The following is a 17,618-nucleotide window of genomic DNA, read 5'->3' on the forward strand; positions in this document are numbered from 1 at the left end:
CTGGGAAGGAAGAGGAAGGAGGAGAGGATGGCTGGTCTTATATCACCACTGCGGCAAAGCCTCGGGAGTCCACTCAGCTGCACGGCGCGGCCCCGGTGCAGACGGACAGAGCACTGGACAGAGAGCCCAGGAACAGGCGGACACACACAGTGTGGGCTACGCAGTGGGGCTTGGATCAGAGAGCTGGCAGTGGGCTTACAAACCTACTGGGGGTGGAACCCCGGGCCTTGAGCGTGCTAGGCAAGTGCTCTACCACTGAGCTGCACCCTCGGCCCCCGGACCTTTTCATAAATCCTCTCTGACCAGCTGTGCAGCCATCTGGACCACAGAGCGGGATCCATCTACCTCACACAGACCAGCAGGACAGTTTCACATGGATCAAAGATTTAAACATTCAAAACAAAACAGAACAAACTGAAAACTGGGCTTGGTGTGTAGCCCAGCGGTAGGGTATGTGCGCAGCCCTGGGTTCAACCTCCAGTGCTAAGAAATTTATATAAAAAATGAAAATTGGATGAGCACAGGGCTGAGGAGGTGCCGGCTGGTGGCAGGGTACGGGCCAGGTGTGGAGCCTGTGCTGATCAACCACCTCCTGTTGGTTACCTTGCAGGTGTCGCCCTGTGTGGTCCTGGCAACCATGCTCAATTATTTTATCACCTAAGTGTCTCCACCTGGCTTCAGAAGGTCCCATGTTCAAGGTTACCAACCCCGCTGCTCTAAAGCATAGGAAGCAAGCTGTACCCGCTGTAAGGACATGAGCTTGACTGTTGCCGCTGCCTGCATCACATTGCCCATTCAGGGCAAAGGCCTGGGGCAGGCAGGAGACCAGGAGGGCGAGGAGCACCTCCTCAGCCAGGCAGACAGCTGCAGACACATAATACGGCGGCAGGGGACAGGTGCAGGGGTACAAGGGTTCACTGGAAGCTGGTGGGGGTTCTCAGGAGATGGGAGTTTTGGAGTCAGGTCGCTTGACGGGTTGGAGATAAGTAGACACAGAGAAGAGGGGACACAGCATTAATGAGAGAGGACATGGGCCAGGGTGAAAGGGACCGGAGAGACCTTTGCCCAGGATCCTGGCTAAAGCCAAGGACTCAGAGGGTTTGGCAAGCCAGAGGAGAAGAACTGGACAAGGGGTAGGGTAGATGCCTGTCACGTTGCACTTAAGGGCTGCAAAACAACCTTGGTGTGGTGGCGCATGCCTATAATCCCAGCACTCGGAGGCCGAGGCAGGAGGATTCCAGGTCCAAGTCCAGCTTGGACAACTGAGCAACTTAGTGAGACCCTGTCTCAAAATAATAAAAAATAAAAATAAAAAAGGGCTGGGGATGTAGCTGAGTGCAAAGGCCCTGGGTTCAATCTGTAGTACCCCTCCCCCTCAACAGAGCCGCAGAACACCTACATTCAGATGCATGTAGGATTCTCAGAACAACCAGGTGACATTATTGGTTTGATTTTTAAAACAGATAAAGGAAGGGGTAAGAGGTTAAGGCACCTAGTCACACAGCAGGGACTAACGCCTAAGGCCCAGGGCAGTCCGTGCGGAGGGGCAGGAATCCGGGCTCTGCCTTCTCGCTCTCAGGATCCGTGGGGAGGAGGTCAGTGGGTGGAAGGTGCAGACCTGGGGGAGGCTTTTGCCTGGGTGTGGGCACAGCACTGTGTTTCCGGGTCTGGGTGCCGTGTGTTCCTGGTCTGCCTCCTGCTGCTCTGCCTGGGCTCAGCTCCTCTGTGCCTTCCTGCTTTCCTCCGCAGGGTCTTTGGGGACCGTGCCTCCTCGGGAAGCGGTCAGTTTGAGGCCTCACTGTACCTCCGGCTTCCGTGGTGGCCACCGACATGCTGAGCACCCGAGTCTGATTCCTTGTTTGGAGCTGTCTCCTGGCTCCAGGTGGATGCACTTGCTTCTCCCCAACACCTGTCCTCAGGCTCCTCAAGCTCAACCGGCCTGCCTTTCTCTGCACCCCACCCCCAGGCCTCCTTCGGGCTCAACAAATAGCAGTCAAAGATCGTCCCTAAGGGTCCTGGTGACTCTGTTCGCCAGGATGGCTGCACTGGTCTCCACACTGCCCCTTCCCACCGTGCTGGCTAAAAACCCTTGTAACATATCCATGGAAACCTGTCCATGAAGCTGGGTGTGGTGGTGCATGCCGGTAAGCCCAGCACCCCAAGGCTGAGGCAGGAGGATCACAAGTTTGAGCCCAGCTTGGGCAACTTAGTGACTTAGCAAGATCCTATCTCAAAATAAAAAATAAAGAGCTGGGGATGTAATTCAGTGAGAAGAAGGCCCTGGGTTTAATTCCCAGTACTGGGGGGGGGGGGAGAAAAAAAGCCTTGTGGATGGATAGAGAGCAGTCTTATTTATAAAAACCAGAATACAACAGTGCAAATGCTCTCAACAGTGGGTGCAGAGACACAAGGTGGCACGGAGTATTATTCTACCTGAAAGGGACAAAGCACTGACACGAGGAATCACATGGACGAACTGTAAAGATATTATGCTCAGCCAAAGAAGCCAGACACAGAAGGCCACAGAGTATATGATTCCATTTATTTATTTTTTTTTGGTTTTTCTCCGGTACCGGGAACCAAACTCACGACCTTGCACTTGCCAGGCAGGCGCTTTTGCCGCTGAGCTAAATCCCCAGCCCCTATGATTCCATTTATATAAGAAGTCCAGAATAGGCAATGCCAAAGAGCCAGAGAGCAGACTGGTGCTTGGCAGGGGCGGATGGGGGAAGTGACTGCTGATGGGTACAGGGTTTCTCTGGGGCAGTGACAATGCTCTTTTTTTTTTTTTGTCTTTTTGAGACAGAGTCTTGCTCTGCAGTTCAGGCTGGCCTTCAGCTCACTTTGTAGCCCAGGCTGTCCTCAAACTCACAACGATCCTCCTGCCTCAGCCTCCCGAGTGCTGGGATTACAGGCGTGCGCCACCACGCCTGGTGGTGACAATGCTCTAAAGTAGACTGTGGTGACTGTATAACTGTAATATAAAAACTGGCAGACAGGTTAAATGAGTGACTTGTATGATACATTAGTTGTACCCTAATAAAGGGTTTTTGGTTTTTGTTTTCTTTGAGATAGGGTCGCTCTTTGTAGATCAGGTTGGCCTTGAACTCACGACAACCGTGCCTCAGCTTCTAGAGTGCTAGGATTACCGGCTTGCGGCATCACGCCCAGCTCAGTCAAGCTGTGCTTAAACGTAAATGAACAGATGCACCATTTGCAGGGCTCAGTCTGGCTCCTCCCTGTGGCTTTCCTGCCTGGTCCAGCCTCTGCCTTGTGCGCTAAGGGCTCCTGGTCCTTTCGTGTCTCTTCCTCCCTGCACCCGCCCCTTCTCAGGGATGGCTGCCGTCTCCCCGCCTTGCCCTCGGAGCCTGTGTCCTCTCCGCTGCTCCGCCTACCCAGCTGGTCTTCCTCAGCCTCCAGCAGGCATCATGGTTCCGCAGTCTTCCCCACAGGTCCTCAAGCTGGCAATGTGGTATCACGGGCTTTGCAGAGCCTGTGACACTTTGTTTTGTTTCGGCTTCTGGGTATTGAACCCAGGACATCTGCTACATCTCTGGCTCTTTTTTATTTTTTGAGACAAGTTCTCGCTAAATTGCTAAATTACCCTGGCTGAGCTGGAATTTATAATCCTCCTGTCTCAGCTTCCCAGAGTGCAGAGACTACAGTGCCCTGCAAGTCCATTTCCTTCTCTAAAACCTTGTCCTCTGTGTACGACTGGGCCTGAACCCAGAGAGCACTAAGCTATGTATGCCCCCAGTCTTTTTTATGTTGAGACAAGGTCTTGCTAAATTGCCCAGGCTGGCCTTGAACTTGCGATCCTCCTGCTTCAGTCTCTGGTAGCTGGGATTACAGGTGTGCGCCACCGTACCTGGCTAAAATTTAACATTTATAATGGGGTTTCTCATTTCCCACAACCCATTCCTCTCCAGTGTGGGCCCTGAACGTTCAGGGCAGAGTAGCTGCTGTCACAGAGAAGCCCCGAAGTCTGTGACATCAGGTCACTTGTGGCAAGTCTTGCTGATGTTGGCCTTTACTGGCTCTCCAGCATGCAGTCAAAAGCAGAAGAGATGGAGGCATGTGGCTAGCCAGACACACTCCTTGCGTGCCAGCACCTCAGCACAAGGCCACTCGGAACCACGAGGCGGGCCACATGGTGTTGCTGACCGGCCAGCGGGGAGAACTGGGCTACGTGACTGGACAGGCTCCACTCTGATCCCTACTTCCTGCGTCAGTGTAACCTTGGCCTTTCCCTGGCTTCCCAGGTTCCATTATGCCACATGTCTACATGACTGATGGAAGGGCTAGGGATTTAGCTCAGTGGCACATTGCCTGCCTGGCAAGTGCAATGTTGTGAGTTCGATTCCCGGTACCAGAAAAAAACCAAAAACAAAAAAAAAAAGACTGATGGGAGCTGTTTGGCTATGTTCAGATCCTCATGGCCAGCTCCATCCTTACACTGCTCAGATGCCTCCTGAGCTGGCGCCAGGTATTGCGCCCATCCTGTCTGCTCTGTTTTGGGCGGGGAGGGTGCGGGGATTGAACATGCTAAGCATATGTTCTGTCACGGCGCTGCAGCCCCAGCCCTATGGTCCTATTACTGTCTAGGGCTGGGGGTGTCGTTCCAAAGTCGAGTGCTTGTGTAGAATGTGCAAGGCTCTGGATTCAGCATTGCAGTTTCACCCAACCTTTACGTCAATCTAACAGGACCTTGCATCTACTTCCAAGTACCCCTCTTCCTGACCCAGGCCTGTGTGCTGCCCACACTTCTCTGCAAGTCACTTGGCTGACGCTTGCACAGCAATATGAGACTAGGATTGAGAATGCTTTTCTATCAAGTACAGAAGTCCAGAGTGGGGTAAATTCCCAGTTTCAAGATGACTTCAGTGTAGTGGTGCCTGCCATGGAGGAGTGGAGTGGGGGGCTGCTGGCCTGTGAAGGAAGTGCAGGGCTCTTCCCAGCCGGGGGTCCCCCAGCTCCCAAGTTGGAAGCATAGGTCATGCACCACAGGAATGGAACTGTTACCCGGAGCCAAACACTCCTGTAAGGAGGGAAATCAGAAGGGGCCACGGCTGGCCCACTGCGTACCTAGCACAGCCCAGGATGGTAAGAGGCACTGACCCAGGGGCCAGGTCCCAAACAGCCTGCAGCACAGGGAACACCTGAGGCCGGTGGTTGGAAGTTGTTTTATTTTTTATGGTACTGGACCTACAGCCTCAAACTCAGCTATATTTCCCACTCTTTTACTTTGAGACAAGGGTCTAGCTAAGTTACCCAGGCCGGCCTTGAACTTACGGTCCTTCTACCTGGGCTTCCCAAATAGCTGTGATTAAAGGTGTGCATCACTACGCCCAAAGACTGTGTAGATCCACAACCCGGAGTAATAAGGCTATACATGGAGACACAAGACCAATTTTGCTCACAATAAAAAAGGGCTGGACATGTAGCTCAGTGCAAAGGCCCACGGTTCAAACCAATCCTCAGTACTGCAACAAATCGAAACAAAATTTCATCAAAAAATTCAAGTGAAGCTGGTTGTGTTGGCACATGTAATGCCAGTACTCAGGAGGCCAAGGCAGGGAGATTGCTACAAGTTCAAGGCCAGCTGGGCTACACAGAGTTCAGTGCCAGCCTGGACTCCATAACCAGACCCTGTCTCAAAACAAAACAAAGCAAAACACCCAGGTGGAAACTCTATGGGTTTTTCTTTTGTTGTCTCTGCAAACAAATCTCACTAGGTTTACTGCAGCCAGTGCTGTACGTCGTTGCTTGGGTCACCCCAAACCAACCTTAGCTACTTACCATGTTGACATTGGTTTATCACAGAACCCTTCCCTTCCTTCCGCAGAGAGGGAGAGAACCGAACAAGCCCAGCTCTCTGTCCTCCTGCTCTACACGTTTCCAAAGGGTGGTCTATAAGCTTCTCATGGACAGGTATGGTGGTGTCTGCCTGTAGTCCCTGCACTGGGGAGGCCAAGGCAGGATGGCCTGAGCCCAAGAGTTCGAAGGCAGTCTGGGCAAGTGTGGTTGTTTTCACCTGGGGGTTCCTGAGACCTGAGGGCGGAGTCTGCAATGCTGTCCACAGTGCGATACTCCCAAGGAGTTGTGAAGACAGAGTTCTGGGGAGGGACCTTACTCCTCTGGAGGCCCGAGAGACCCACTTGCTCCCCAAGGGTGACGTAAGCCAGGCAAGCTGGAATAAGAACCTGAGTCCTGACTCCCTAACCTAACCTCTTTCAGTTTAAAACTTGTTTTAAGGAAAGGGAGGAAGAAAAATACAGAGTGAAGAATTCATTGAATATTTATTCACAAGAATTCATTGTAGGTTTATTATTCACAGTTAATCACTACCTACCAAATGCTATCCGCAGTTAAAGGATTAAGTACATAGGTCTTTTTATTTAAACACTGATTTTTTTTTTTTTAAATATATACACACAAAACTTAGTTCAGCAAGGCTTCATGATATACACCAATTCCAAAATAAAACAATCAAATGGTCCAGGTGTAAAACGCCAGAGATTCCTTTATCATCAGTGAGGAGCGGAGCAGCAGGATTAAGAGGGAGCCAGGTGAGGCAGGGAGAGCCCGGGCCTTGCGGTGCTCCAGGCTGAGTCCATCTCCATAACCAGAGTCCAGGAGCACGCCGCCGACCCATCAGAACTCAAAGGTCCAAGACTACCACTAACTTCCAGGAAGAGAAATGGAAGTGGCCTTGTTTTGTGGCGGGAGGTGGGCTGGGGAGAAACGGACTACAGGCACATTACGAGGGACCAAAAGTTGACAGATGGACAGAGAGCTCCGCAGCAGCCTAGGCCTTCCTGTCCTCCCCAGTGCCTCCCGACTCTCCCTGCTGTGTGGGACAGTGGGGGGAGCAACCATTCCCACACCGTCCACCGGGGGTGCTAAGGGCCCCCTGTGAATGGAGGGACCACTACCTGCTCTTCCTGGCTGCCGTCCCAGTGCTCACCCTGCAGGTTAGGGCACTCGGGAAAGCCAGGACCTCATTTTAAGAGCAAGAAAAATGAAAAGCAAGAACTGTAATTCTCACCCATGTGGGAATACGGACTGCGACAGCTAAGGGCAGTTAGAAGCTATTTTCTCCTCTGGCTTCTGTTTGCAACTTGCTAGCTCCCAGAGTCTCGGGACAGGAGAAGCAAGCTACACCCGAGCCCTGGAGGTCAAAGACTCTGACAGCCTCACAGACAGATCCCTTCACCTGGGGGCGGGGCTCACAAATATTAAAGCTGAACCCGCAAAGATTTCTGGGTTAGGACAGGCAAACTGCCCATACCCTCCACTTCTGCTTGTCTCCTTTCTCTCCCCTGCTTTCCCTTCCTGTGAGGGAAAAATATTTACATAGAGTAGGAGACAAACTGGATGAATAGCTCTGGACCGTCTTTAACTTACTTTAAAACAAAATAAAGAACACCGCTCATAAGCAACCCTTGAAATAAGGAAAAAGGCACTATGAAAAAACAACATCTGGAGAGGGACCGAAGTGGGCAGAGGCGCAGGTTCGCAGTCTTTCTCTGGAAGCCGCGGCGTCCTCCCGCGCTCTGTCCGGCTGGACGGGGCTCTCCTCCGGCCGAGGCGCGCAGCTCAGGCCCAGGCCACCCGGCCCGCTCCTTTTGTGTGTATACATGAGAAACATGGAGACAGCTGTTCTTTCAGTCATTTCCACTAAAACAGACATTTTGCATAGAGAAAATACCAGCCCGCTTGGTTTCTTTTCTTTTATTATTGGCATCAGCTGGGACTATATGTGGCCTTAAATGTCATGCACTGAAGGACAGGAGAAAAAGATGAGAAGGAGGACACAGGAGGGGAACGGGAGCAGTGTGGAGAATCTGTAATAAAAACTTAATTCAATAGGTAAATTTTGGAATTCTGATATCCAAGCCCCCTCCCACCCCCCAAAGTTCCAATGAAAGTGAGAGGGTCACCAGTGTGACCAGCCGGATGTTCTGAGCTCCCTACAGGCTGCTGTTAGAGGCAGCTTGTGGGTGTAATTCTCTTTGTGTTTTCAATTTTTCACTTTCTTTAAATACTCTGCTTCTTAGACGTTCCGGTTCACGGGGGTGACGTAGTTGCGGGGAAACATGCCCGTCTGCCCGTGGCAAGCTCCCTTCCACCAGTTGGGGTCTGAGTTATCCATGACGTGGATGAAGTCTCCCCGGCGGAAGCCCAGCTCACCGTCCTCCTGGGGGTCAAAGTCAAAGAGGGCCTGGACATATGTCGGCTGCTGTAAGAGAGGAGCAGAGAAAACACACGTGTTCCTGATGCGGATCCTGCCAGCACTTTGGAAGCACTGCTTACAAAGGGGCATGCACGCGTCAATTCTCACACGCCCTGAAGTACCTCTCCCTTTGGTCTTACATGTCCTAAGATCACTCTATGTGGGTTTAATGTAATTTCCTACCAACGCTCAAAACACTAGGGTGTATCTGGGGGTGGCCATGTGCCACATTATCAAGGAGGGAGCAGCACGTATGTCTTGAGGACACAATTGGGGTTATGTTCACAGATCTGAAAACGTTCACATGGGCCAGGGATATAGCTCAGTGGCATAAGTGCCTGCCTGGCAAGCACAAGATCTGACTTCAATTCCCAGTACCAAAAAAACAACAAGGAAACGTTCACGTGTCTATCATTTACAACACCCTCAAGATTTTACAGGGTCCAAAGCTCTGGAGTTTGAATAAAGTAAGATGGCAGCAGCCGTAATGCACAGTTGGGATGTGACGGGTAGGAGTGAATGAATAGAGCTCCTACTCCTCCCAAGGGCGAGTTCCCTCACAGTGCGCATGAGAGAGAAAGTGCTCAGGGCAGATGGGTCCGGGAGCAGCACGGCCCTGGAGGGCACCTCTGGAAAAGACACGAACGTTTCAGACTACAGAGCTTTACGTGAATAAAGGGTAACACTGAATAATGCACGAAGCAGTGGCAGAAGTGACCCTCTAAGGGGCAGCAGCTTGCTTAAGGAGCTAGTGTTCCTTCCTAGAAAGGACCCTAAGTTGAGGTTCGGCTCACCTGTGGCACCTGTTCTATGTCCCGCAGGAATATCTGCTGGTTTCTGGACACGGATGTCGATCTGTGGTAATCTACCAGCTCATTCAAGGAATTGAACTTCACCACCCAGAGGAAGTACTTTCCGGCTCCATCGCGGAGCACCTTGAAGTGCTGCACATCATTTCCGAACCTGGTGAGGCAGGAAACACGTGAACGGTCGCAGGTCTCGGGCTAGGCAGGGGCCGTCTGCTTATGCAGGAGATGTGGACAGAATCGCTTTTCCACAAATTCCTCACAGCCTGAGGGTGAAGGAACTTCACAGCAAGTTGCTTCTGACTGAAGAGAGCTGGGACAACCACGGGCATCCCTGGCACCCTTCACGAGTGACCGTTTCTAGTAACAGCATGAAGAAGTCTTACAGACGAAGTCCCACCCAGGCGTCGAATTCTGAAGACGCCTTTAAAGGTATAAACAGTGTCTCCTAACCTGCCTGCCTCACAAGGGCTGTGGCATTACTAACTTCTTCTGAAGCAAAAATACAAAAATGTGATGTCACACTCAAGAACTAGGAAAGATGAGACAGAAGGTGAGGGGAGACTGGAAATGCTTCAAACAGCTAACTGGGAGTAGTTCCAAGCTGTGTTTTTCATTCAGGAGTTTTAGTTTAGCTTTCCCTTTTCATGGGTAAAAAGGTCTCAAGACCGAAGGACACTGCTGGGACAATAAAAGAGGTTCAGGTACCAAAGAAAAAATTCTGTGTCACAGGACAGCACACTCCCTTTTATACTGGTCAGCAAAAATAGCAAGAGCGACTGCTACTGGCCCATGGGATCTGTCGCAGGGACATCTGGCTAGACCAGAAGCTCAGCGAGGGCTTTCCCATCCTGCCTTCAAAAGGCCTGCTGTGGGGGCTGGGGATTTAGCTTAGCGGCAAAAGCGCCTGCCTGGCAAGTGCAAGGTCGTGAGTTCGGTTCCTGGTACCAGAGAAAAACCAAAAAAAAAAAAGGCCTGCTGTGAACACTTGTTCAGTGAACGCAGTCTTCTCTCTTCCACACTCAAAAGCTTGAAGAAACCAAACGCTTCCTGAAAACAATCCAGCAGGTGGCAGCACTAAGCTTTAAGCCAGTGAGTCCAAGAGACCAAGTATTTCCTCTTTTCTAGGGGGACTGTCCCAAGACCCCGGAATGCCTGAAACCACAAATATCACACCCCACAAATACTATGTACGATGATTTCCCCATACATATACACATACATGACTAGGATAAAGTTCAATTTCCAGTAAGGCAATAACAAAATCAATTATAACAGCATACTATAATAAAAGGGTTTTTTTGGTATTGGGAATAGAACTCAGGACCTTGCACTTGCCAGGCAGGTGCTTGTGCCGCTGAGCTATATCCCTGGCACTGTAATAGAAGTTATTTAAAACTTATGAGTTGTTTATTTCTGAATTTCCCATTTAATATTTTTGGACTCGTTGACCTCAGGTAACTGAAACTGAGGACAGTGGGACTGCAGCGGCGGCGGGGAGGCCACTGCACTGTTTCTCCTGCAAGAGAAAAGCAGGGACGAGGAGAAAGCTCCGTAAGGAGGGTGTGCTCAAGCGGCACTTCTGGCCCCAGAAGCCACTTGCACTGGGCTGATGCAGCTGGACTCAGAAAACCGCCCGAGTGCTGGGGCTGCAGGTGTGTGCCACCATGCCCGGCAACCGTAATGTTTTAAATCAGACTCTGAACATCTTGAAACTACAGAAATGTATCTCCAGAGTCTTGATATTTCTCAAACGTCTTTTGTGAAGATGCTTGTGTTGTTAAAAGGTAGCGATGACATCTGTTTCAGATTTTATTTCTGAATAGAAATGGCCTCAGCTCCTTGGTCTTGCTGGTGTCTATAGCAGGTCACTGTTCGGAACAGACAGGCACATTTCCAGCTCAGCACTGAGCACCTCAGTGCCTACAGATTAACTTGCTCTTGTTACAGTGCTTAGTTTCTATTCAGGTCAGTATAACACATTAGCTTTCTATAAATTAATGAGAAAAATTAAAATGATAATTATAGCAAGCCCTGGTAATGTATTCCTGTAAGCCCAGCTACTTGGGAGGCTGGAGCAGGATGATCTCAAATTTCAGGCCAGCCTGCACAATTTAGCAAGAACTTGTATCAAATAAAATAAAAAAGGAGCTGGGATGCAGCACGGAGCTCAGTGGTAGAGCACCTGCACTTCAAAAGGCTTTGTTACAAGAGGAAAACTGATTATTAGTGCAAATGCATTTACTTCTGAGGTAGCACAAATATCACCTGACACTTACCAAATCTTTATAGAAAAAGAGCATGCCTCTAATCCCAGCATTCAAAAGCCCAAGGCAGGAGAACTGAAATTTCGAGCCAGATAGCTTAGCAAGACCCTGTCCCAAAATAAAAAAAGGGGCTAGAGATGTAGCTCAGTGGGAAGGCTGTGAGTCCAATCCTCAGTATCACAAAAACAAAACAAAATGAAACATCCCACGACTTTAAGTTTTAATCTACACTTTAAAGAACTCCATACACTAAGCATACAATGGTCCTAAACACAAATGAATATTCAATCCTTTCTTGGTTTTGTTTTTTTGAAACAGGGTTTCTCTGTGTAGTTCAGGCTGGTCTTGAACTCACTAGGTTCCCTTCCACAGTTATGTTTAGGTTCCCTACTACAGTTACTTTTACCACAGAAAAGCAAAACCCCAAGTCTCTTGTGGTAGTAACCTTTCCAACTGCATGTGAGTGACCTAGCACAGGTGTGCTGGAGTCAGGCAGGCTGTCAGCTAAAGGCAGAATAGGCACCTGACAGTGAGAGCGCAGCAGGACTCCCACTGAGGGAAAACTGGTTGCACGTGCTGAGTCAGAGGTCTGCTGCCCCTGAAGACTTCTTCCACTGACGAATCTAAACTTGTGCTGCCAGAACTAATTTCGGAGCCAGAAATTTAGGATTTTTTTTTTTTTTTTGTAGTGGTCTGAGGATTGATCATAGGGATGGTCTGTTGCACAGCTATATCCCCAGCCTATTTTATTTTATTTATTTTGAGAAAGGGTCTTACGATGTAGTTCAGGCTGGCCTTACACTCACTATGTAGAGCCCAGGCTGGGTTCGAACTCACTGCAGGCCTCCTGTTTCAGCCTCCAGAGTGCTGGGACTATAGGCATATGCTACCTCCCCCGGTGCCAGCCCTTTCTGAGACAGGGTCGTACTACATTTCCCCAACTGCGCTTGAACCTTTCCTTCTCCAGCCACCTCTTCTCGGACTGCTGGAATTATAGGCTTGCACCACCAGGCCCAGCTCAGAAATTAGGATTTTAATGTAAAATTAAAATACAGATTAGACTAAGTCTGTTCTAGAGCTTGTGCATAGTCAGAAACCTGACCAATGGCCTCCCGGCTGAGGTAGCGGGGAGACAGGCTTCTTTCCACACAAGCAGAACAGGAAATACTTACTTGACCGAGAGGGAGAAATCCCCAGGAGCACTCTCACTCTCCCGGATTAGAAAGGCCCCATCGTGCCGCTGTTTGCTAAGCATCTCTTCTGCCTTGGCTCTGGGGATTTTGCCAAAAAACCACCTAAGGAAGAAAGGCAAGCCAGTCAACATCTGCTTCCCCATCAAGAAATGGGATGTCCAGCCTTAATGTGAGTAACGGAACACTTGATGCCAGCTCTTTACTGTCCAGCCTCACTACTCAAGAGACAGACCTTCCACCGGCTTTACCGTACGCCACTCTCCAGAGCGTGACTCATCAAGGAAGACACCTGAAAATGGGCCTCCCAAGCCAGAACAGTCTGGCCCCCAGCTGACTCATCAGAGAAGCACCCAGGAGACGAATGTGAAATGCAGGCGAGATGACACGGGAGACAGGCCCCTTCCTGCAGCCATTCGGTAAGGCTCCTGCTTTGCCACAGTGGGAATGAAGCACCGGGGAGGAAAGAAGCCCGGAAGGCCCAGAAGTTGGAGGCAGGGCTACTTCTGTGAAGGGCCACAGGGCAATCCTGGGGCTGAGAGGAGCCTCTACCAGGAAGAAGGTCAGCAGCAGTCCTCTCAGAGCCTCTCTGGGTCACTGCTCAGCCCTCAGCTTTCAAAAGCCAACCGGGAAGGGACCTGGGTGTAGGTTATTGGTAGAGCACTTGGTTGGCATGAGCTAGGCCCTGGGTTGGATCCCAAGCACCAAGACAGACCCAAAGTCCCCAAACCCACAACACTGGTAATATAATTTAGCCCGCACACAACTAGTTGTAAAATTAAGATCTGTTATTTCAAGCAAATTACAGGTTCTAGTGCTCCCAACGCTAGTTCACACTGCCCAGAAGAAAACGTGCCTGCCTTCATGGAAAACTGTGGGGGCACCAGGAGGAATGAGGGGGGCACCTCTCAAAGAGCTCAAGGTCACTGCTGCCTGGCTATTCCGAGGTGAACCATTACTAACTGGGGTGGCGGGCGTGATGACAATGTTCTTTTCAATCATCTTCAATGTTTCATGGAGGGGGGCGGGCAGGAATTGAACTCGGGACCTCATGCTTGCCAGGCAGGCACTGAGTTAAATCCCCAGCCCTCATTTTCTTGCTTTTTTTTTTTTTAAAGCAAAAACATTTATAGCAAAGACAGACATATCTTACATGGTAATTTATATTCATTTAATATGCAAACTATAACAGCAAAGGTACCAGTCTATTAGAGCTATAAACCTAACTTTTAGGCCTATCTTACATACACATAGCCACAATGCAAGATATTTCTGAAATGTTACACGGGACTCAAGTTCAGACAGAAAGACAGGAGGTGCTAGGACAGACAGACACCCAGAAGCCGCCTTGGGAACCCAAGTGCCCCCAATCTACTGACTTCCTCACTTCCATGTTCTGATGTCAAGCTGCAGGGGAGCTGGTGCAAGGTATCCTCCTGCGTTTACAAACACTCATGGGAGGCAAGCCTGCGGTGCTGGGAACGGGGCCACCCAAGAGAAACCCCGTATGAACAGACTAGTATGACTGTGAAAGGTGACAGGGCCAGCTACCAGTATCGAGGGCATTCAAACATCAGGTCTCTGATGCTTTTGATGGTACACTGCACTGTGCACAGTGTGTGTCTGGCTGGCTACTGCTACAGGAGGGCCAACCACGGGTGCGCAGGTTCTCAGCAGCTACCTTCTCTCCTCCTGGACTCTAAAAGCTTTTTGTTGGGCAGTCCCCTCTTCTAAGGCATAATGGCTGTAAGTTAAAATGACCCAGATGAACATGAAGTAAAAATAACAAGCAAGACTCTTCCTCAGGCCCCCAAAAGCAGGAACTAGTGGCAGCTGTACATCTAAGTTTCCAGGCCTATCTTTATGGGCACAATTCTATAATCATCTAAGATGCAGTGCTTTCTTGCTCCTAGCCTAAAATCAACTCCGTATTTTTCTAGTTAAAAAAAAAAACTATATAATATAGGAAAATACCCTAATTGGAGTTTTTACAATTACAATAAATGCATCTCTGCTGTAAGTCTGTAGATCAAGAAATTAAGAATTAGGCTTGAAGTCATTTAATTACACAGAAATTTCTTGGGTATTGGCTGCTTCAGGAATTACACAGGTGCTCTCACTCAGAAAGCCATCCACACAGCACAAAGGCTACCATACGGCGAGGTGAGTTGTCACTATTAAGACATCTAACTGCTAACATTCTATATCCTCAGAGCATTTCATAGAATTAATAAATCTGATAGGTTTTTTTTTTTTTTTTTTTTTTTTTTTCTTTTTGGTCTTTTTTGCAGTTCAGGCTGGCCTTGAACTCACTCTGTAGCTCAGGCTACCCTTGACCTGGCAGTGATCCTCCTGCCTCAGCCTCCTAAGTGCTGGGATTACAGGCGTGCGCTACCATGTCTGGCTCTGACAGGCTTTTTCAAAAAATAATTTTTTGTGATACTGGGGATGGGACTCATCCTCATGTATGGTAAAGCAAGCATTTTGATACTGAGCTACACCCTCAGCTCAACAGCCTTCTTTTTTTTTTTTTATTGTTTTTTTTTAATTTTAAAGAATAAAAGAAGGATAACATAATAATAGGGGGGACTTAGCAAATTACAGACAAAATGGTAGGAAATTATCAATGGTTATCGTTTTACGTATTATTATCTACAAAATAGTTTCTCAGGAAAACAAATAGACAAATAAGAGCGAGTTAGAGACAAAAGAGGTAGGAGATTATCAAGAGTTGTTGTGCTATACTTTGGTATCTTTAAAGTGGCTTCTAAAGAAAATAAATAGAGCTATACATGAGTGACCTATTGAAAAATCATTAACTATTCTCAATGGTTGTTGTAGGAAACACATAATAATAAATATACATTATGAAATAGGATAGGAACATTACAAACTTAACACAGTTATGGATAGATTAGTAGGAAAATATCAATGGCTGCTGTAATACGTGGTGGTATCTTCAAAGTGGTTTCTCAGGAAGACAGAGATATGTAAGAAGGATCTAATAAGTAGTTACAGCCTAAGGGTTGTCAAAAATAGCATATTACCTCCTCACCAGTGACTCCTTTCACTGAGGTATGATGGCTGGAAGGAAGGCCAGGATTGAAAAGAAGGACCGAGAGACTTGCACCTGTGACTAGCAACAGGTCAACAGCCTTCTTTAAAAATTTTTTTTTTTAATTTTACTTTAGTACTAGTACATGTGTGTAGTGCATGTTTCTACTCCTTGTGGGAAGCGGGCACACGTACATAACACATCCCGATTCCTTTCTCCCCCTCCACCTCCCCCACCTTCTGATCCCCTCCCTTCCTTTGGTACATGTTTCTAGCACAGGGTTCCACTCCTTGTGGGGAGGCGTGTAACACATCCCGATTGTTTCTGTTCATCCCGTCCCACCTCCTCCTCCCCATTCCCTCCACCTCTTGGTCCCCTTCCCCTCTGAGAATGATTTATGTCCCTACTTCCTATTATCTATTTTTTATTTTGTTCTTTATTTTTATTCGGGATTTTACATATAAGAGAAACCATGTCAGATTTAAGCTTGTGTGTCTGATTTATTCCACTTAATGTTATGGTATTGGTCCATTTTCCTACAAATGAGTCAAGTTTATCTTTATTTATGGCACAGTAGTGCCCCACTCTGTGTAAATACCACATTTTCTTTATCTGCTGATGGACATACAGGCTGACTCTAAGATTTAGTGATTATGAACTCTGCTATAAACACTGGCAGAGTGCTTTTAACACTGATATTTATGTGTAACTATGTGCATACAGTCCAACAGTCTATAAATCTTCTTTTAAATAATCTCTTCAAACATGGGTCTGCATTACATTAGAAATAACAAGTATGCCAGGGATGACTGCTTACACCTATAATCCCAACACTCTGGGAAGCTGAGGCAGGAGGATCACAAGTTCAAACCACAGCCTGGGCAACTTACAGACTTACTGAGATCCTGTCTCAAAACAAAAAATAAAAAGGCCTGGTCTATAGCTCAGTACAAAAGCTTTGGGTTCGATCCCCAGTACCAGGCATGCACAGGCTCCCATCCATCTGCACGTACTCTGAAGAGCACATCTGTGGATTCATACCCAGCACACACAACTAACGCAGGAGGCCAAACCAACATTTTGTAGTGTACAGCTGTGGAATGTGCTTACACAAACACACAGGTGAGGTAGTTCTCCATTTCATGCCTCCTGCTTCCTCTCCAACAAGAAAGGGGGAGGGCTCGAGTTCTGGTCTCTGAGCCGTACCACAGCTACGACACTGACCCTTACCAACACCTATGACCATCAAGTCACTCAGCAGTGCCACATGCGGACAGCTCCACACAGGCACGAACATGGTCTTTTTAAGCAATACAGCAGACTTGCAAAAATAGGACTTTTCAGATTTTCATTTTCCCTTTCAGAGCTCAGAGTGGAGGCTCCCTGCCTGCCCTGCAGGCCCGTCTATAAGAATGCAGCAGAGCTGGTGCTGGGTGCTTCCTAATCAACTAGCAACTCCAAAGGTCTTATATCAGGGACAGACGTCAAGGCACAGAGTGACTTTCTAATCAAGATCAGTAACTACAGCTTTCCAAGGAAGCTGGCTTTGCCTTTCTTTTCTCTGTCCTGCTTTCTTTCTCTGCAGTGCTGAGGATTGAAGCCATAGCCTTTGTATTGAGCTGTAGTACATCCCTAGCCCCTTTATTTTGAGACAGGGTCTTGCTAAACCACTCAACTGCCCAGGCTGGGCTCTAATTTGGGATGCCTTTCCTCTCTTTTTTTCTTTGTTTTTACTAGTACCTGTTCACAGCACTCAATGACTATATTCCTTACAGGGAGCTCGTACAGGTACATAACACATCTCAATTCTGTCTTTATCCCATTCCTCTGTTTTCTATCTTTTCCTAACAGCCTGACTGAGAACATCTGTTACCCGAAACAAGAACTTTAAGCCACAGGCATTTCATTTAAGGTAAAAATTATAGCCTTATCTCTGATAAATTTCTTCTCAGTGTGATAATATGAAAATTAAAAGAAACAAGTTGATTTTGTTATCACTGGATCTAATGCAGCAGCCAGTAAATCATGGCTCTCAGCGTAAACCTGAGAGAGAGAGAGAGAGAG

The 17,618-nt window shown here is 48.3% G+C and overlaps 1 protein-coding gene and 1 long non-coding RNA gene across 2 annotated transcripts in view; one reads left to right on the top strand and one right to left on the bottom strand.

Moving 5' to 3' along the window:
• Positions 1-6,280: 6,280 nt before the first annotated feature.
• Grb2 (growth factor receptor-bound protein 2) overlaps positions 6,281-17,618 on the bottom strand; it is a 72,375-nt gene continuing 61,037 nt past the window's right edge. Inside the window, exons 4-6 of the mRNA XM_005412295.2 lie at positions 12,482-12,604; positions 9,031-9,199; positions 6,281-8,242 (exon numbers count right to left, since the gene is read on the bottom strand). Of these exons, the coding sequence (XP_005412352.1) occupies positions 8,057-8,242; positions 9,031-9,199; positions 12,482-12,604 (478 nt within the window). The 3' untranslated portion in view covers positions 6,281-8,056. The remainder of the gene's footprint in view (positions 8,243-9,030; positions 9,200-12,481; positions 12,605-17,618) is intronic.
• LOC102026481 lies at positions 9,207-10,762 on the top strand. The gene is made up of 2 exons (XR_264942.1): positions 9,207-9,474; positions 10,500-10,762. It is a non-coding gene; the product is annotated as an uncharacterized LOC102026481 (long non-coding RNA).

This window comes from Chinchilla lanigera, unplaced genomic scaffold (assembly GCF_000276665.1).
Source record: "Chinchilla lanigera isolate Chin_1 unplaced genomic scaffold, ChiLan1.0 scaffold00152, whole genome shotgun sequence".
NCBI lineage: Eukaryota > Metazoa > Chordata > Mammalia > Rodentia > Chinchillidae > Chinchilla > Chinchilla lanigera.